General features: G+C 35.3%; 1 protein-coding gene across 11 annotated transcripts in view; it reads left to right on the forward strand.

The window, feature by feature from the left end:
* The window catches only part of GRIA4 (glutamate ionotropic receptor AMPA type subunit 4), a 185214-nt gene that overhangs the window by 131935 nt on the left and 31089 nt on the right, over positions 1-22190 (forward strand). For 10 of the 11 annotated variants that reach the window (XR_011919677.1, XM_072403131.1, XM_072403132.1 and 7 more), the window contains exons 7-9: positions 2082-2249; positions 2340-2444; positions 15754-15864. Coding sequence is in view for 10 of the 11 variants with exons in the window: in XM_072403131.1 (XP_072259232.1) it covers positions 2082-2249; positions 2340-2444; positions 15754-15864 (384 nt within the window). In the remaining variant the exon portion in view is untranslated. Of the gene's footprint in view, positions 1-2081; positions 2250-2339; positions 2445-15753; positions 15865-17162; positions 21852-22190 lie in introns of those variants that run through there. The other variant, XM_072403140.1, reaches the window with a different exon arrangement.

Raw genomic sequence — 22190 nt, forward strand, 5'->3', positions numbered from 1 at the left:
ATCTTTTCTGGAATGTAAATATTCTCACCTCCTAGAGCTGGTTATTCTTTTCATGATACAGAACTTTGGCTTTGCTTGATAGCTTGGACTTAAATTGTCTACTTACTAACGTTGAAAGATGAATATATCCCTGACACCAGCCAAATGTAGAAATGCAGTCCCATGCAGATGTGATTTAAAGGTAAAAAACTATTCATAATGTAAAAAGAGACCTATTAATCTCCTATTTTAATGTTCCCTTTATATTTCCTAAATGCACCTGTAGAACCCACCAATCTTCTTTGTTCTGTATCCATTCTCTATGTTAATAAGTCAACAGCTCTGAGTTTTCAGCTTTGTTGGCCCCGGGAGCTTTGCCTTCCTATTGAAATCAATGGGTAGGTCATCAAGTCACACCAATTGTCAAGTCATCAAGTGTCCGTCACAAAGCCATCATTGTTGGCTCGCTCGCTCCCCAGCCTACAATATAATGTAACACTGGAGAGAGAGAGAGTAATGGAGGAACTAAACCAGAGCCCACCTGGTCAGGAAGAGGGGATTGGTGGTCACTTGACTGCTAATTACAAACTCATTTGAAACATAATTAGATTTTATTTCCCTGAAAGATCAATAGGATAAGGACTAAGACTGAAATACTATCTATAATACTAGCTTTGTTCACTTCTGTTGCCTAATTATGTCCAAACAAATCGCCAGATTTTTAATTTCTCAACACAGCTTTACTTTATTTCCTAACATACACTTGTTGAAAAATATACATTCTTTTAGTAAATCATCCCATTTGCTGAATTTAACAGCTGCCAACCTACATTTAAAAGCATTAACTTATCTATACCCACCAAAACATAATTTACCAGCACAAAGTATAGCAAACCCAGCAAACTGCTTTATATTTAAATATATATTATGTATAATACTGATCATTATAACACTTGTACACTCTTTATTTTTGCATAAATGTAGTATAAAATAGGTTATAGCATTTAAAAAAATGTCCAATATACATTTGTTTTTTTTTTCTGCCTGTTATTTTCATATCTTGTACTAGAAAATCTTCAGGGATCAGATTATCCACCATTGCCAATTCAAAAGATACTTGTTGAAGAGGTCATAGATGCAGCTTGACCGAAACATTGATTATTGATTTGAAAAACACAATAAGTGCTTCTTGACCGGGAATAGGTTTAGTTAGAAGCAGGACACCATGTTTCAGTGTTATTAGACCTGCTGATTATGGGTCTAGTTCATATATTCACTTACCATTTGACCTCAAAGCTACAAAAGTACTGAGAACACTATATTGTCTAAAAAGGGGAAGAAATTGGTAAAATCATAAGTGAAAAAAATAAGTTCTACTACAGCAAACTGGAAATTTCAGTATGTGAAGAAAAAAAACAAAGTAGGATTGGATAGACAGATTGATAGATAAATACAAAGAATGAATAAAAAGAACTATAATAATAAGATAGAAACATAATAAATAATACAGGAAAATAGATAAGAAGATAGATAAATAGTTTTAAAGGTCATAAATTAGATCAGTGTTTCTCAATCAGGTTTCATGGAATCCTTGGGTTCTTCCAGAAGTTGCGAGGGGTTCTTTGAGCAATGAGCAATTTCTCCTCTTGGATCAGTTTAACAGACACCAATGACCTTTTTTTGCTATCTGTAAGGGTGACATTCTTTCCACTGGACAGAAAAGTAAGAGGTAAATGTTAGGTGATATAGTAATTATAGAAAGGTTCCCTAAGACCAGAAAGTTAGTTTAAAGGGTTCCCTATGTTACAAGTCAAGAAAGGCTTAACCAGATAGATAGATTTAAGGATCAATGGACAGATATGCAGTGTACAGGGAGATATGATATAGAGATAGATAGATAGATGGATAGATAGATAGATAGATAGATAGATAGATAGATAGATAGATAGAGAATGCCATATAATGATGTGTGGTGCCCCAAAGTGGGATCATATATTACAGGCATCTGCATTGAAAAAATGTGTCTTTGACAATTATAAAATTCATTAACATATGCAATAGCCCTCACATCAAGGTAACTATCTGCCTGTTTTTCTTGCCAGTATACATCTGCATTGACTTACGATGGTGTTCTTGTAATGGCTGAAGCATTCCGTAATTTAAGAAGACAAAAAATTGATCTTTCAAGAAGAGGAAATGCAGGAGACTGTCTTGCTAATCCCGCTGCTCCATGGGGTCAGGGGATTGATATGGAAAGAACATTAAAACAGGTATGTCTTTGTATTCTTTGTCACCTACAAGGTAAAGGATTATAAAAAAAAAACTGACATTGACTTTGTATTCATGTATTTGTATTACAGGTTCGAATACAAGGTCTGACTGGAAACATACAGTTTGACCATTATGGCAGAAGGGTCAACTACACAATGGATGTTTTGGAGCTAAAAAGCAATGGTCTTAGAAAGGTAGGTATATATTTACTCAATGAATATGGAGGGACCAAAACTGATCCCTTTTCAGTACTGGTTTACTTGATTGTTTCATTGTTTATAATACATAGATTCATAGTTGGTGAGGTGTAAAGAGAACACAAGGACAGAATGACAGACACACTTTCTTGGCTCCTTGGTTATTGCCAACATTGCAAGCACCAGCCACCTGCTGCATTAATTGTGAAAAGGACAATAAATACAATTAATTAGACTTTAATTGGCTCCATAGTGTTTCTGGGGTAGGTCTTGGACCATGCACTCCAGCCTGAGAGTCAATAAGGGTAATTCAGAACTACCATCCAAAACTGAAACACAGCTTCTGCATTGACCTTTCTTTAATCATATTTAAATTGTTTGCATCCCTAATTGTTAGATGCTTTTCAGCATTTTTTAGTGAATTTTTTTCTGGTCAAAAACAAAATCTTGTACATGTGCGTATAGTGTTTTAGGACAATTGACTTATTACTTATTGGTCAGTCGAGCACAAAATTAGTAGCAGATGTGTTTGTTTGTAGTAGACTTTGATTTGACTGCTTACGTTACTTTAGCTCTAGTATTAAAGGGTTGATTTGGTAAAGATCATCAGTTCATATGTTTATTCATTTTTGATGTCTTCTGAATTTTATTTTCTAAGTGTCCATCTTTTTTTGCATGTACAGTTAAGCAAAACAAGTAATGACCATAATCTCTCTATCTTTAATAATTCAGGTATTGTTAACAAATACATATATTTTAAAAGCAGTAGCAACTTTGACTGTTTGAGATGTATGTGTATGAGAAGAGGAAATACACTAGTTCATCTATGGTCTCAGGTGTTTGCTTTTGAACCCCAAAAGGCAGCTAAAGCCTATGAACCTACCCTTAAAATGTACTCACATCTAGAAATATAAGCCTAAATCTGGGGACATAAACTTTCATCTTTGAAGTGGGTCCAGTAAGTACTTTCCAAGTAGCCGGAGCTCTACTTCACTTTGAAATGTGGAAGGACCCTCAGCATGATTTTGTACAAAGCATGGTTTTTGGCATTGTATGAGATAAATCTGAACTGTCCGTCAGGCATTGTTCATGATGGCATCAGGGTTGAGACCGGCCAGGCAGTAGATCTATAGTTTTTGGAAGTATCATTTAGGCTGCGTACACACGTGCAATAATTGTCATTGGAAACGAACAATCCATGAAAGATTGTTTGATAATTGTTACCAAAAAAAGTGCACAACGACTGGTCAACAACGCTGACGAACAAGGAATCTCACTGGAAACAAACGACCATTCTGGTGGATCTGTTTGGGTGACAATCGTTCACTATCTCATGTGTGTATGCTCATTCAGTGATCGTGGATTGCTCTATGATACACTTTCTCCTGTACATGCCACTTCCTCGATCGTTCAAACGAACGTTCCTAGTGTGCACATTGGTGGAATATATTTCAACAATTGTATCGTTACAGCATGTACAGAATTGTGCAGAATACGATTGTTCAAAAATAATCGGGAATAATCGTGGATCGTTCATTTTTTCAAACGATAATTATTGCAGGTATGTACCTAGCCTTAGAGGTGGAAAAAGACTGTGCAAGTGAGGAATGTCAGACAGGACAGGAAACAAGCCCAGCAAAGACAGCTATAAAAAGCTGACAGAAGTTTTAATACAATCATAATCAAGTTATAAAATTGAATTGTGGAGTAAATCCTCCCAGAATACAAGAAAAATGTGCCTAACCCTTAATTTTGCCACAAAGGTTACAATCTAATTGTGGATTCTTAACAAATGCATTTTAATTTAGGTTGCATTACTCAACTTATGGTAGTGAAAAGTCAAGGCACCACCTGGGTGTTCTCCGTGCCAGAGGTGTGTACACTTCAGGATGGATAGACAGAAATATAAATCTTTTGGCAGGCAAACATGCAGCAAAACTGCATGGCCAAAAAACAAATGTTGCACTCCAATCTTTGGACCACCTTTAGCCTTGATTATGGCACGCATTTTCCATAGTATCATTTCAATAAGATTGTTCAATGTCACAACAATAATTTCTGTCCATCGTATTCTATTAATGATGGGAGAGTATGACTGCTGCAAAAACCTTTCTCCAGACAGTTTCTTAATTGTATAAAGGTCTGGACTCTGTGATGGTCAAGTCTCATTTCTTGGAATATGCCCGTGCCAAAAGCAAATAGCCATTGATAGAAATACTTAGTCATTCATCATATTTAGGCAGTTAGCTAACCCCAGCTGATTTTTTGGGCACATCACATGGCTGAACCCAGGAAGTGCAGCAACCCCAAATCATAACACTGCCCCTACAGGCTTGGGGACTTTTTTTGCCAAGCATTGTATGTATTTCATGATGTATTGTGTATTTACTTGGTTGCCTGGAATACTGTTAACTATTATCTGATTCAATTATGTAAACAGCACAGTGCTGCTTTTCTGGCCTAAGTGTGAAATTACTTCGGAGAATTAAGCATGCATTCTATGTTACTGTGTTATTTCTCTGTAATCAATAGATAAGAATATAAAGCAAATTCTTTACTATTTACTGTGTATATTATATTTTAAAGCTATTTTGTTTTTCTAATGTGGATACCAGTATTCCTATCACACATACTACATATGTGTAGCAACTAAAAGGTTAATTGAAGAGCAAATGCATTTTTTTTCTGAATCTGCGAGAATTCTTCTCCCTCTTTAATTTACTTATAGCGTGCCCCTAGCTATGTGTTGTTGTATTCAATCCTCATCAGTGAGTCAATGGAGGAAGGACATGGGAGGGGTGATGGAGCGTGCCTGAATGTGTCACTTTCAATACTTTTATATGCATTGACAGTTGTGGCCAAGAGAGCAGGGAGTCATGCTGAAATTGCATTGATGCTGCTTCTGCAGTGGGGGTTGGGGATGGCTACAACGGGTTTTGACTCCAAGATGCACTACCAAATTAGTACATTATTCAGTTACAGCAGACTAGAACCAAACACATAATAGCCTGCATTATGTTCACATTTTTGATTCACAAGTAATTATTGTATTTCACTATTCATGTCATCTCCCATCGCAGTCCTGAGCGATTTCAACCACAAATATTTAGTGAAAATATGCAAAAACAATGGTCATCTTTCAGTAAACAAGCATATAAATCCAGTATAAAGATAACAGTTTATGCTAATGTTGTCTATTTCTATAAAAGCCAAGCTTTGTTCCAAATCCTGAGTCTCCAGTTTGGTCAGATTTACTGACCTTTGGTGATGGACAGTCTTACTGACCTTTCAGCTCAAAAGATGAGAGGTGGGGCCAAGCCTGACTTTCGCACGAAAAGTTGAAATTTGCATGTAACCTTCGCTGTCTGCAACATTGCAGTTTTCACTCCAGTTTACCTCTGTTTATTTGTTATTTTAGCATTAATTTGGAATGAATAACCCAGGTTTGACACATAAGGTTTTCTCACTCTATGGCTACTGTTTAAAGCTGTCTTTCTCTAAAAACTTTTTTCCCAGAAGAAACCTTAAAAATGTTGATCTAAATGAAACGCTGCTGAAATGTATTATAATTTTAAAGTATATTAGTGTGATCAGTTATAAATATTAAGATGAGAAATGTCAGGGGGAAGGGGACCCTTTACAATGGTAGCCAATGGGAAGAATTCTTCCTAATATTGGCCTTCCATGGGACCAATGGCCCTTACATTGATGATCAGAGGGAAGAGGGCCCCTTATAATACCAGTTACTGGGGGAAATGCCCTTGGATTGTGAGCCAGTGGGTAGGATGCCTCTTTATAGTGGTGATCTTTTGGAAAAATGGTCCTTACAATGATGATCAATAGACAGAAGACATATATTACAGTTAGTGGGAAAATGTTTTTGGAAATATTGGACAGCAGTGGGTAGAATGTCCCTTACAGTGGTGGATATTGGGAAGATGACTGTTTGTACTAGTGGTCCTCGGGAAGAATGCCTAATTATAATGATAATGAGTGGAAGGAATGACTGTTGGCAGTCTATGGGAAGAGTAACCCTTATATTGGGAGTAGAACATGTGGAGGGGGTGTGGGGTGAAGCAGGACTGCAATAATTTTGTAAAAACAGCTATGTGGCTCAAGTACAAGAATATTTAAATTAATCCAGAACTCATTTTCCCCACCCCCATGCATCAATGAGCTCCAACAGAACCCAGTCTGTTTAATACTTCTGGATAAGGTGGTACCCACATGCGGTGTTAAGGACATGAACAGCCGGTCAGAAAGCTGAAGCTCTGTCAAATGAAGGGTTGAAGGTGTGCTAAAGATCATGAATGTATAATGAACTACTAGATATAAAATCCTAGCATCATTTTAGTATGGTGGTAAAGATTAAAGGGGAGTAAAGCTGTGGGTTAGCATGAGCTCTAGAGGATAACTAGCACACAGTAAGAAGTGCCATTGGCTTTGAAAATCAGGAAGGAAGGGGTTGAAAAAGTACTGCATTACATATACATACAATATGCATTACTTTTACTGAATATCATGGCTAAATAGTCATAGCATGGCCAGAATCATTATCATAATTCTTTTATCTGTTCCAGATTTTTATTGAAAAACACAAGCCTAGTAAGATTGCAGACAAAGTATATGGGTGAATAAACAGACGACAAGGAGCAATGATGAGTGCAGTGACCCATAGCTACCAATAACATCTCATGAAAGTTGAATTCTGGTTTCTGAGGAATTCTGAACTTTGCACATAATTTATACATAAGATAAGAATGTTTAAATGAGAGTTGGCAGTGCAAGACTTTTGTAGCTGTTTTTAGTGGTTCAATGTACAGAGATAATACAACTGTACGCATATAAGTATTGTATTGAACCCTTGTATATTCTTTAGGCTGTCCTTGCACCTAGCATGCTCCTGACCATCCAATAAAGGGTGATTATATAATTATGATTATGAGTACAGGTAATCTGTAGAACACATTTTTTAAACACTTACTCATTGTATTAAAACCATTAATACATCTTGAACAAGAAATTATGTCACATGCATAATTCAGTGTCTTATATACTATGTGACCAAGACCTCGGCAGTGATAACCGAGGAAGAAGGAATGGAGCTTTTGTCTTGGACGTCTTTATTTAGACAAGCCTATGAAAATGCTATGAAAATGCAACTTTCAGACAATGATTGGCTGTGGGCAATGTTTTATGCATTCCTTTCTTCTGGGGATTAACATCTTCAAGCACTAAAAGAACGCGGCAAGTCTTTCCCTGACCTTGTCCGCCTGACATTTTTAGGTCATTTTCTACAATAATATAACCTTGAGAGCATCAGCTGAAGATAGCTATTTAAAATAATAATGTTATACAGATAAAAGCATGGAAAGTAGCAGTTTAGCATGTATACAGCGTTTATAAATCTGCTTTATAAAAGTAACTGTTAAAATGTTTTACCGTGCACTTGGGTACACAAGTGTGAAAAGTGTGCACAGTGTATGCTCTCCAAGCATGGCTGGAATGTAGGACTGAATGATACATTTAATTGACTGTCTCCATTCACGAAAAAGGTTAGTGAGGAATTTTTAGTGTGTGCAATCCTGCTTGGATGAACCCTGCCTTTTAATCCTATGAAAATTATTAAAATGTCTTCTTTATTACTACACAATAATTGTATAACACAGACATATTACGCAGCGCTTTACAAAGCCCATGGTCATGTCACTAGCTGTCCCTCAAAGGGGCTCAAAATCTAATGTCCCCACCATAATCATAAGTAATACAGTCCAAGATCAGTTTGGGGGGGAAGCCAATTAACCTAACTGCATGTTTTTGGGATGTGGGAGGAAACCGAAGTATCTGGAGGAAACCCACGCAAACACAGGGAGAACAAGCAAACTCCATGCAGATAGTGTCCTGGCCAGAATTTGAACCTGGGATGAAGCACTGCAAAGGTCCTAACCTCCGAGCCACCATTCAGCCCATATATATTTGTCCATCTATCTTTCTTTATATCTTTATGGCCTCTCTGTATGGCCTTCTCTGTATCCTTTGCAGGATTATTCACATATTTAAAACTGAACCCGAGGCAGTGACAAAACACATAAATCAAGCTCCTGCAATCACTAATACATTATTATTATTATTATTATTAATAATATTTTTTTTTTTTTGGTTTTTTAGTGTAAAATGTTAGGTTTTTGAATGTTACCTCAGTTTCAGCCTCTTGCAATCCCTCAGTAGTATAAGAAGCCAAAATTATCATGTGCTGACAAGTGTGCTGATAGGAGAAAACACATGACAGATGAGATAATTACTGTTGTTCTTCTTTCTTCACTGTCTTTTCGCAAGCAGGGATGGGTCTATGACAGGGGTGGGCAAACTTTTTTAGTCAGGGGCTACAATCTAAAATAAAATTTGACAGAGGGGCCAGGCCGATGGTAGAGTGGGCGCCGTTATTCCATCATGACACCACTGAACGTGACGTCATGATGGCATAGCCCCACCCACTCTATCATCGCAGATCTCAGCCAACTGTACACAACCCGCCTACTCTCCCATTGCAGGCTCAGATCCGAGTCACGTGTTCCGCAGCTCTGGCCGGTGCACTCCCCCAGCGGGGTCCTTCAAATGATCCTGCTCGGGGTGGCACCAGCCAGAGCCACGGACCACCCAAAGGGCCAGAGAAACATCGCTATTGGGACATATACGGCCGGCAGGCCATAGTTTGCTCATGCCTGGTCTATGATGACTTAGAAAGGAAGTGATTTAAATGATGAGGACATTTATTGGTAGGGAAAAAAATCCATCAGGGCAACTGATCTGGTATGTAGGGCTATCCTATCTATGATGCAGATACAGATGCATAACATCGGAACATTTAAAACAAGATGTGACTCTTCTTCAAGTGCAGAGAGGAACACTTTTTGTTGAAAACCTTGTTCTGCCTTGAATCACTGATTTGTATATTACAGACAAAAATTGCATTGACTCCATCACTGTCCTGGAAAAGATTTGGATTTGGATAAGGAATGGATTTTTTGAAAATATTTGCAATTTTTATATTTTACACATTACTGGTAATTGAAGCATTGTATACCTATTTGTACACTGTATTTGTTGATCTTAGGTTTCTATAATCGATTTATCCTAAAGAAGCGACTTAGTTGCGAAACGCGTCGAAAATAGCACTACCAAGAGACTATATGTTACAAAGAGATTAATGTTTAAGATCTTTGAGAAAGAACTTGTGATGTATGTTGTAACATTGTTTATGTTATATAGGCAATTGTTCAATTTTTATCTTGGTTTTTAAAAATGATCTACCATTAAACTATTTAATGTTTAATTTTACTTTATGCCTAAAAAGTCCAGTTTCTCCACACAATCATGAATATTGTTTAAATCAATTGGGATGTGCCATTGCATCTTTCAGATGTCATTTACTGACCAGCAAATCTTTATTTAATCAATTTCCTGGAATACTTATTCTTATATACTCAGATGCCCTAAACATCTAATAATCATTTTCATCTATCTTGGTGTTTTTATTTACCATATTTTTATGTAAAAGCAGTATTTCCAACTGTTGTAACATGGAGGAACCCTTGAGATAACCTTCAGGTCTTTGGGAACCCCTTCTCCACAGCTCATAGTTAATTAGTGTAGTGGTCAAAAGATCAAAGAGCCAAAAAGATCAGTGGTGTCAATGCCACCTGAGAGGCACAAATTGCTTGTGGCTCAAGGAACCCCCAGCAACCTCTGGAGGAACCCTAGGATTAAACACAATTCTGTTTGAGAAATATTGTGTTCAAACTTTGTGAATTAAGCCTCATGTTTCACACCAGTGGCCACCATAACATTTCTCCAGACGTATCTGGCAGATGGGTCTGTCCACGCTACTACTGTTTTCCAAAGATGGTGTATTTGGGCTGATTAACACAAAGAGAAAAATATATAGATGGTCCTACTTGGTTGACACATACTGCCCAACTGACGGCAAAGCTGAGGTTGATTAAACTAAAGAAAAATTAGGTCAGATGTCACAGTGTTGATGGCTTGTGTGTGTTCATGAGTTAAATTGTTACGAGAAGACAGTACAGGATCTGTCTAGAAGCTTAGTGATGGGCTGTAATCAGCAGAGTTTCTCCAGGTCTGTTGATGTTGGGCACACTGAGTTACTGTGCAATGCCTGTCATTGTTCATGCGGTATGAGATGGATTAAATTGCAATGCGAGTGGCTTACACGTCCCTGTTAGTGATTGTCTTGTGGATATTATTGACAGCACATGAGTATAGCCCTAGTGTTCTTACAGGCAACATAATTCCTGAATTCATTCTAGCAGAATGACTTTTATTTAGCCAGCAAGATTTTTTTTTTGGTTAACCGTTTATAAAAAATAAAAGAACTAATATCTGAAACCTTAAAACAAAATGTAATGTAACACAATTTATTAAGAAATGGGGTGTATTAATATTTTTTTTAATAATATTTTATTACATTATTCCCATCAATTTGACTTAGATTTGGCTATTTATTCATTAAAAGATAATGAATTTACTTTAGCGACTGCTGTGCTCTTTTGATAATTTGCCACAAGAAGACTGAATGAGTCTTAGTTTTAATTTGCAAAAAGCAATGCATTGGGGTTGGAATAGCTGCGCAACAAAATACAGCCAAATTGATAGGCAAAATTTAAGCCCATAAAAGTTAGTAACACAGCTCTTACTGTCTTAGGGTGTCCATGGGCAGCACGGTGGCTATGAGGTTAGCACTCTGTCCTTTGCAGTGCTGGGTCCCAGGTTTGAATCTCGGCCAGGACACTATCTGCATGCAGTTTGCATGTTCTCCTTGTGTTTGCGTGGGTTTCCTCCCACATCCCAAAACATGCAGTTAGGTTAATTGGCTTCCCCAAAATTGTCTTTAAACTGTATTAAGACATGACTATGGTAGAGACATTAGATTGTGAGCCCCTTTGAGGGACAGTTAGTGACATGACAATGGACTTTGTACAGTAATATGGTGGCGCTATATAAATACTGTGTAAAAAAAAATATTAATAGGGTACTTGTGTACACTTCCTTCTGCTCTCTTGATCTCCATTACATATTGTAGCATGATTTCGTAATTTACTGTGCATGCATGAGTTTGGCACTTTTTGTACATTTTGGAGGACATTTTTTATTAAAATTAAAGGGTATTAAATACCCTTTTATAAAAAGTAAAAAAAAAATCTGTTGATAGGTCTGCTTTCAGAATTAATTGTGTTTTTAGCCCACATTAGGATTTTTTAGGCATCCCAAAAAATTAGTCAAAAAAATGATTTTTTTTAATGCAATTTTCTTTAATTGCATCAAACTTTAAATGAACAAATGCCAACATATAGCAAAGAGATTAAAATCAAACAACATATACAGTCAACATAAGTCCCTCCAACAATGCTGTATTATATTCATATAAAGCATCGGTAACAGGGACCAACCTTTTATATTTAATATTGTTCATTTTTATTTCAATGTAAAAGTAATGTGACTTGCATTTAAATAAAATTTCTTTTCTTAATGCGTTTATTGAGATGCTCAAACAACCCCAATGTGGGCTATGAAAATTCTCAATTAATACTAGATTTTTGTTTTGTTCTCTGTTTAGACATCCTCTAGGTTTGTGCACACAGGCCTGCTTCAGTATATAAATAAATAGTAACTGAGCCTCTGATAGGAAATGGAATGTTCTGTCCAGCTGCCAACATTGTTCCAACACCAAAGGCTGTACTCATGTGCTATGCCAAGGGGATTTGGGGGACTTAAATTCAGGGAAAACCATAAAATTATCGGGACTTGTTGTTACTATCATGTTAGAAATTTGATTGTTCTAGTCATGTTAAACACTATAAATAATTTATTATAAAGTATCAAATTTCTCCTTTAAAATTATAAATTTATTTGTAAATGAAATCTCAAAAACGAAAGGCAAGCCTGCAAAATGCTGTTAGAAAGGAATGGCTCAGTCTAATAAATACACTACTGGGATTCAAGGATGACATGTACATAATTTGAATTCGCGTGATTACAGATGAGGGTAATGACTGTCTGCAGCACTGGCCAAATGCAATGTGAATGCCAAGAGACATCATTCAGTTGGGAAATAATCTCTGCACTGTCTTATCGCCATAAAACCGATCAACAAAGGAGCTGGTCAGTGCATTTAATACATGTTTGGGATTTGTTTTCTTGGCTAATGCGCTTGTCTCTAATTTCAAAGCCAGGGATAGCCATTGTCCTTGTTCCAGCTTCGCCAATAAAAAATAAGAACATCGTTTCTGTACAACTTGTTGCCAGCCTGTTTACATATGTAATACGGCTTGAATGGTTAGTCGTTGTAGAGATAATTGCCTGCAATTAACTTTCTACCCAGCTTGAAGGATCAAATAAGAGAGGATTTTTTTTTAATCTACTGGGGAAAATTTATCAAAGTGTTTAATGAGTCATAACAGGGCATCTGTCCAATGCAAATGGAATACATAAGTTATTTCTAAAATAATTTGTTGCAAGTGTTGTTTTCAGTTGCAAATTTTGGACCACCATTGAGTTATATTTTTGTACAAATGCTCTAAATCAAAATTCTATTCCATATAAAGCCCTTAAAGGAAAAAGATTGGTTAATATTCACAGACCATATATATAATAGGTTTTTATTGCTGTTATCGTAACTAAATGTTACCTTATAAACTGAGAACACTTTCTCTGTAGCTTGTTTTGTTACTATAGGAAGAAGTTTGTAGATTAGCCTCTAGAGGGAATTTCAGATGCTCAAGTTAGCCTAAGAGAGTAACTACAAGGCTCTTTCTATTTCTTATCAATGTTTGAGATATATTATTCCCATAGGGAGCTCACCGCTTTCAGCCGGTCTGGTTAAAGCCGAAGTAAACCCAAAACTAACCCAACACCAAACAAATCACATTTACCTTCAATCCCACAGAGCAGTCTATCTGTCGGGTGGTTTCTTCCATTGGGTCTCACGTTGTCCTGATATCCGTCTCTAGGCGCCCACATCTTTTCCTCACTTGTTACGGGTTCTTCTTCCTACGTCACCCGATCTTGCACTTCGCAGGCGCAAGATCAGCTGACGTAGATCGGGAAAAAACTTGCTGATCCCACTTTGCATGAGTCAGATCGGCAGTTTTTGTACCTATTGATGAAAGGGCTCAGGCATGCGCAGAAAGAGCAGCTAAGAGCCTACATCATGCATCCCGAGAGGCTCTGTGCTCCCATTCATTCTTGACCGCCTAGACGATCAAGATTTAAAGGAGCAGTCCTATACCCATTCTTTTTTTTTTTTTTTTTTTAAAACATTAACAAACAAAATTGTTACTTATAACAAAAGGGTTGTCTACCCTTTTTTGTAAAGTGAAAATTCTGAGTTTAGGTACTTTTTAATTTACCATAGTATTAGATAGGTAGCATGGTTGGCTCAGTGATTAGCAAACATGCCTTTTCAACGCTGGTGCATAGGTTACATGTTCTCCCTGTGTTTGTGTGGGTTTCATCAAATTGGCTTCCTTTCAAAAAATGTATACACGTCAGATGATTCGTGCCTGATTTGAGCTGTTTAGCTTGTCTCCGGCGAGAATCTAACATGTGTATAGAGATCATCCATGGGGTACCCCCTCCCTAAAGGATAGAACGGCCTTGTATGTTTTTGACCTACCTATGGTATGGGACACTAGATTCTGAGCCCCTTTGAGTGACCATTAGTGCTGCATAATATCTTGGTACTATAGAAATACAATATAGAAATACAAGCAAAAAATAAAAATAGTAGAGGCTGTTGACTTAGCAAAGTAAATGTACACTTTGCTTACTGAAGAAAAAGAGAATATTCACCATGTAATGTGAATGTTCACTTAGTATAGTAAAGTGAAATTGTGTTTCAGTGCAATCATCCAACAATGTGCATGCAAAATCTATTTTTTTTTTTATTCCCCTTAGGATGCATTTCAGTATTGATATGCATATAGTTAATATTATCAAAAAAAGCTAGTTGAATATTCTTTACTGCTTTAATAAATGACCCTTCTTGTGTTATTGAAGGTGGTGTGTGTGGCTGTCTTCCATCTTGTCCTTGATATCACTTTACTGGGCCAGACAAAGACTGTGTGTACTCCCGCATTGCTTTTGGGATTTGATATTTCAGGAGTAATTTATCAACTGAGCCAAGTGAATCTTTGTTTATTTCACACATCCAATATTCCCCTGTTAAAAGTTGCCTTGTTTTAAACTCCTTAACACAATGGGCCTGATTTATTATTCCAAGACTGGAACAGTAAGACTATCTTTGGAAAACCTGAGTGATCCAGCAAATCTGAACTGGATTTATTAATATCATTGCTATTAGTTTGCAAATGTTTTCAATCCTGGACCAGGTCCATTCTAGGTTTGCTTTGAGTGTATGTTTGGCAAAAGTCTGTATGAAATAAATGCCCTGACTATAGAATAATAATCTATGAAATAGAAAGATTTGATTGCTCACATTACTTCCTCCTACACACTGCATGAGCACATTCCTGGGCAGACTGCTTTTGCTTACAGACCACCCTAGGAAATGTCCAAATGATTAACAGGGGTAGGGTCAGGACAGTACAAATGGGGAGTAGTGGGTTTAATGAGAAACAAAACTAAGTTGTTTCAAGATAACTGCTGCAGCTTCTAATGCTTGAAGTCATAGTGTGTAGGGAAATGAGACTAATCAATTTCAGCAAATGAGAAATCTATATAGAAGTGTGCAGAATGGAAAGTAAAGCTGGTGTTCAGCTTTAACACACTTTGAACAATTCTAACTCCTTATGTTATCCAGGTCATGCCAGAAGCAGGGGTCATTGTCTAATTGCTGGCTATTGCTTAGACAGTGATTTTCAACCACTGTGCTGTGGCACACTAGTATGCCGTGGAAGATCTTTAGGTGTACCGTGGGAAATTATCCAGTTACCATTGTCGAGTGTCTGTGCTGTAGTGACTGGCAGAAAAAATGTAATACTCTTCCATGTCAGTGGGTGGCAGTAAGTAGCCTTATTGCCTTGTTTATTCTTAGAGACAAGAGAATTAGCTACAGAGTGTCATTTTGTTTTTTTGTGGTGTGCCACAAGATTTTTTAAATGTAAAATGCTCAAAAACGGTTGAAAAACACTGTGCTATGAAATCAAAATCCCATTTTTTCCCATGGTAGGAATAGGGTTGAATGAAATAAAAAAGTGAAAAAACAATATAATAAAACCATAGCGTTTTCTATTCTTTTACAAATGAACCTTAAAATTCTTCGTTACAGATTGGGTACTGGAATGACATGGATAAGCTAGTTTTACTGCAACATGAACCATCCTTAAAAAACGACTCTTCCGCCATAGAAAATCGGACAGTCATTGTTACTACAATTTTGGTAAGTCTTTTTCAAGATAAATTAACTTAATTGTGTACATTTTGTCTCATAAACTTTAAATTAAAAATACAGCTATACATTTTTTTAGTCTTTAATACCCGGGCTCCAAATTTATATATTTAAAAAAATCATAGAATATTTTTATGTATATCTATGCTATATATAATTGAGGTAATCCACTGAATTTGATATTATTTTTTCAAAATGGCAAACGTATTATGATTTACAATAAAAAAATGTAACATCCATATACATATATATTTTATTGTGTGGCATTAAAAGTTTAGTGTTCCAGTTAGCTGAAATTTGAAATATTGTTTGACACACTTTTTAAAAAAAAATGTTTTAATGCTTTGCAGATATACAGTAGCAAATTTCATGATTTTTTTTTTCAAACAATTATTATTCCAATAATAACAATACAAATAACATTTCATATAGATTTACACATAAGCCTCAACTTTTTTTTCTTCGAAAAGTATTTATTTTTTATACATTCTTACCATTTATGACTTAAACGATGGAAAAATGCATTCTATGTAATTTAATTTAATGAAATATACATTTCTTGGTTTTATTTTTTGATTTGACAATAAATACATTTCATTTATGTTATTTAATGGTACACAAAATTTAGGATTTCTCTTTCTGCCATCAAAATATTAATTCCTTAAGTTAGCACCATGACCATTTCTTTTTATTGTGAACATCAATTAAGTTCTACCATAGGTGAAAAATTATTGATATCAACATGCCACTGTGAAATAATTTAAAAAGATAATTTTGAAATTTACTATTGAGGATTTTTTATACCGCACACAAAAAGCCTAGACAGCCTCATTTTTTGCTGTAGAAAAGTAGAACATAAATCACCTTTCTTTATTGCACAGTAATATCAAGCGTATTTGTCAGCCTGAAAAGTCAGACATGCCCTTTAAATCTGTTGTCAACACAGGCGAGTGTAGGGTGACCTTTATTTGTCTGGACTTTCCAGTACATTTCTTTGAACTTTTCACCTGCTTTGTTACACTTGGTTTAAAAAGAAAACATTTATAAAACAATCTTAAATGGGGAAAAATGTGTTTAAGATTTTTATTTTTGGCTGTTGAACACCTAAGAAATGAATGGATATTATTTTATATATAAATATTGAAATAATTCTGCTGTTACAGGATTATTGTACATAGACTGCTTATGCATGATAAATTATGCACTCTGAGCTGTATGTACGTTGCATTTTTTTCCTGAAAGATTCAGTAATGGGAAATCATACTTCAGTACAGTCCTCCTCTTTTCAGCCTCTGATGAAGAATCCTATTTTAAGAAATTGATCAAGAAGGAACATTTTCAAGAACCAGCGACCATTCCTTGCTATGGCTCAAGTAAAATTCAACAATGTAGTCAAAGTAGTAATTTTTTTTTCAGTCTGTAATGTGGATTAATATCCTTCTGACTTCATAACATCCATCACACTACTGATAAAATGAGATATATTTAAATACTGCAATACTAAAAGATCGTACAACTGTTCCCCAAAGTTATCCAATAAAATAAGAATTGTAAAACTCATGGCTTCCTAAAAGATATCATTATACTTTTAAAACATAGCTTTTCATGTGGGAATAGTATGCCAAATTAAAAGCAACTGTTAGTTAAATGTATAACATTTAAATCAAAAATACAATATTCTCTACATTTTTATTGTTAAAATAAATTTAGTATTATTTTGTAAAATTATAGAAAAAAAATCCTTAATACTATATTCTACACATTTACTATACAAAAATAAGTCTACTTACATAATTTCAACAACACGTTTCATTATTTGCATACTATAGTGTTGTTTTAGCATTTCATTCTGTATATTATGCTGTTTTTGCTATATATTGCCTGTTGTTGTGGCTTTACACTTCACATTTCTAGACTTATACACAAGTGTAAGTGTAAAATGTTTATGGTAGTGTTTATTATCATTAGTTCTGAATTTTAAGTTCGATTTTTTTTTGCATTAAATGCTTAATAAAAAGTGTACACTTTCACTGCTGGCTTTAACATTGTACAGTAGTGCATTGTACAGTAGTGCATCCTGTATGTTTAAAGGAATTCCATAAGAGGTGGTTTTACTTAGGTTTTACTAAACCAGTTTTTGTATCCATTATTTTACAATAAAAAAGAAAGCAGTTACAATATTTAATAAAAGTAAACTAATAAAAAGAAAGGAAATATCAGGTTTCACCCTAACTAGTTTTTCCAGTATTTGTTTTCATAAACTATCATATGCACTAGATGATTTTGTACTTTTTATGTTGTTATATATCTTCAGCGGCCCCTACATTAGGTATATAAATTGTGACCATTTTGTGCCTTGCAGATATAATTTAACATATAGGGGTGTGCAAGGGACTGTGGAAATTGGTTCTACAAAATAGAGCATTACAAAATTGTTTGAAATGGTCATTTTTAGGAACCCCAACATAATCTATTTTGTGCTGACACTTCTATTAAAATGATGAGTTATCTACTTTACATACTTTAAATGTTGTTTAATGTGTATATGGAGGCACATGTATTTTTCTTTTTCGTTTTGAATAAAGAAGGTCATGGATTTTTGCATACAGTAGGGTTCCTATTGCTTTTTATGGGTTGATTCACCCTCTTTTTGTATACTTGGAACCATTGTGACTAAGACTAAAAGTAGAGAGGACACCAAAAAATTTGATTTGAAAAGGAATAGAGTAGTTTCTAATGAAGTGCGGAGCTTACATATACAATTATAGGCAAATGAGGAAAATTCCATTTATCATAGAAGGTGACAAGGTAGATACTGATTACAAGAAAAGGATAAGAGGTATGAAAATTGTGGAACCACCATGTTCTAATTACATAATCCCATACCTTGATATCGGGAGGTGTATAAGAGGCAGCAATTCCTAAATTTACATGGCAGAAAAGTGTGGCAACTGGTTTGCAAGCAGTGTGGAAGTGATCATTTACATCAAACTGGTGCAGTCCCCTCTAAAGAGTCCTGAGAGTCTTCAATACCACCTATCTTCCATCTATAATGTCATTTTAACATCCATACCCCTGTCTTGACAGTTCATACATTCAGCTATGTAAATACAAGCATTAACACATTTTACAAAAAATGACTAAGGATGAATTATTTTATTTTAAAAGAGTGGTTCCACAACATTCACACCTTGTATTCTGTCCAATCAACAGTTGACAAAAAACATTTCCTGGTGATTGGATTGGGGTGACTTATTCTTGTGGCTATAAATGCTGGGGTATGCTCCTTACATCCATTAGAACTGAGGAATCAGCTTGAATAAGTTGCTAAATATATTTAAGTTTTTAGCACAAGTCCAGCTGAATGTTAAAAGCTACCACTAGCAAGAAACAGGGATGCGGAACTTTTACCCTTATAGTATAAAAAAAAAATTGTGTACTACATGTTTTTTCTATGGGTCAGAAAATTATTGTAATTCTCTGCCGTTGGACACAGGCAGCCAAACTAAATCCCTGACAGGGGGTGCAAGCCATTCCTTATATTATTCAAGATTATTATTAATAAACTGTATTGAAATAGTTCCAACATATTACACAGTGCTGTAAATTAAATGGGGGTTGCAAATGACAGACAGTTACAAACAATGACACAAGAGGAGTAGAGGACTATATATACTTAAAGACCCATTTACACAATAAAACTGTGCTTCAGTGGTACTCTACATACAACATTTGTGCAGTACAAGTTTTTGTAACACCTTCTTTCGACATAGAGAAGTCTTTTGCACATGGTTGAGCCAAATTATGGTGGCAATAGATCTATTACGATATAATGCATATGGATTACTCAATTCACTGATGCACATTTGCTGATAAAAAAAATGATTTAAAACTGTTTGTTTCAAGCAGAGCTGGGACTTGTTCGATATATATAGATTTTCTGGCCAAGCAAACTTTAGCACACCCATTCATAAGGCAAATAATAGCCAAACTATGTCATTTTAGGCCATTAATCCCATAATAATATGCAATATAGACGCCTCAATGCAAAAAATACCACCTTTATTCATGATTGGGAAAGTTAAAGTGGATGCATGAAGTCCCAATTGACCATATGCATTTTTTGAGGACTATTCTTAATGTTTTCTAATTGATCTGTATGTGAAGCACACATGTCAAATGCCTTTGCCATTTATATATAGCCCTAGATAAATCTGTTGCAGTCAGGCTACCCAAAGATTAAACCTAGAACATTAGGTGAGCAAGTCAAGAGATGAATGATGAAGTGATAAAACTGAGCAAAAAGGAGCAGCTGCAACAATCACTAAGAGATATTGGTAGCTGCCATTTCCTGAAGTTCAACTCCACAGGATCCACTTACACTAGTAAACCTACAAATGATGTTTCTTCTTCTATAGTAGAATGAGTAAAGAAAAATAGAGGATCTTACAGCACCAATTAAGACACAATACAGACTGCCATGGTGTTGTTAAGGTATCTATGGTTAGTGTGCAACTCATGAAATAAAGCTAAGATTGAGTTAGTGATGGGGGGTGAGTTAATGAGGTGGGCAATGTGTCCCTGCAATCCAACCATATAGAAAATGTAGCACTTATGGAGTAACGGAAGGATTTGAACCTCCAGTGTATTTTCCTCTTGTAAACAATTTCTTGGACAAAGGGCCATATTGAGTAAATCCCCAGACAGTTTTGCAAGCTAATAATCTTTAAATGACTATATCAATTAAAGTAAAGACATGGAGGTTCCAGTTGATGCACATGTAAGCCACCGTCCTTGTAAGACAATAATGTAACAGCCTATAGCCTTAGGTGTGTAATATGTATCTGTCAAGTAAGTGTCAAGTGGAGGGCAATGCTTGAATTTTCTCTAGGGAGATTAGATTAATAATCCCCTCCAGAATTTTATTGCAAAAAAAGTGTTTTGTAATTTATAAATAGGTGTATACAAGAGTATTGGTAAAAGCATTTAGGTAAGATGTATGTGTAAAACAAACACTGATGTAGTAAATGCAAACATACAATTGAATATATTAAAAATGCACTTTAGCAACTAGCCAGCCCAAAAAACTGCCAAAACTGTCAAAAGTAAATCAATAATGTGAATCATGAGAATACACATATATTTATTGTCTTTGGGGCTCTTTATACAAATCTGGGACCCTCTCAATTTTCAAGTGATCATTATATATTAGTAATATTCAAGGTGACTTCTTGTCTAAGACTAGACATGCAGAATAATTCTCCTTTTTTCCTTTTTTCTTTTCTCATGGAAAGTGAATGCTGAATAGGGTGCCCTTGATAGTTCTTGTGTAAGGCCCTTTACTGACTATGTCTACCAATGATTTTTAATATATATATATATATATATATATATATATATATTCATCACCAAAAACACACGCTTAGTGGAAAAAATGCAAATCAAGTACTTAAGTGTTCAAAATATAATATTTCATTCTGTATGCAATAGAGTTATTTAACAGCAGATGCGTACTGGATAATTGCTGATATGTACATGCTGGTCAAATGATTTGCTTTTCTGCATAATTATACATCCCTAAAGGATGGATTTCTGTGAATGAAATGTTGTTTTCTTTTTCTTATAAGGTTTGTGCATGTGCTTAGCACAAGCAATAGTGTGTCACTTCACCATTCTCATATTTTGTATACCGTAATTTAGTTTGTACCATAATAAAGCTTACTTTTAAAAGACATATCAAATCATGTTTTCTATTTTTTGACATGTTCCTGAAAAAAAAACCCACACAGCAGATTTGTACACTCTGTGCTTAATAAGGTAAATTGTGTGTTTTATGTAAAGTTTAAAGTTGATGAATGTGATTTTTAGCAGCGTACAAATGTATCTGTATTACTTCTGTTTACTTAGAGTTATGTTATGGTCTAGTTTATATTGATATTTTTCTTGTTGATGTATTAAAATGGTGTGTTTTCTGTGAACCGTGGTGCAGAGGCTATTATTTTCTTATTTTGTAAATCCATAGTAAGATTACACATTAGGTACTTGTATAATATTATGTAAGGTAGAAAAAATCTCTTACAATCCCAAGTATGTATATAGTGAGCCCACCTCTAAACATATAACCAGAAAAGGAGCTTAGGAATGGGTTTCAACAGGAGGAGAGGTTTTGAGACATACAATAAAATATGAGCTTGTATTTTTTCTTGTTAAATATCACATTGAAAGAACATAATAACAAATATAACAAATACAAGTAATATCACAATATACACAACTGAATTTGGTGCATATAAAGTGTTGTCACCCAACACGTTTCA

Source organism: Pyxicephalus adspersus, chromosome 1 (genome assembly GCF_032062135.1).
Source record: "Pyxicephalus adspersus chromosome 1, UCB_Pads_2.0, whole genome shotgun sequence".
NCBI lineage: Eukaryota > Metazoa > Chordata > Amphibia > Anura > Pyxicephalidae > Pyxicephalus > Pyxicephalus adspersus.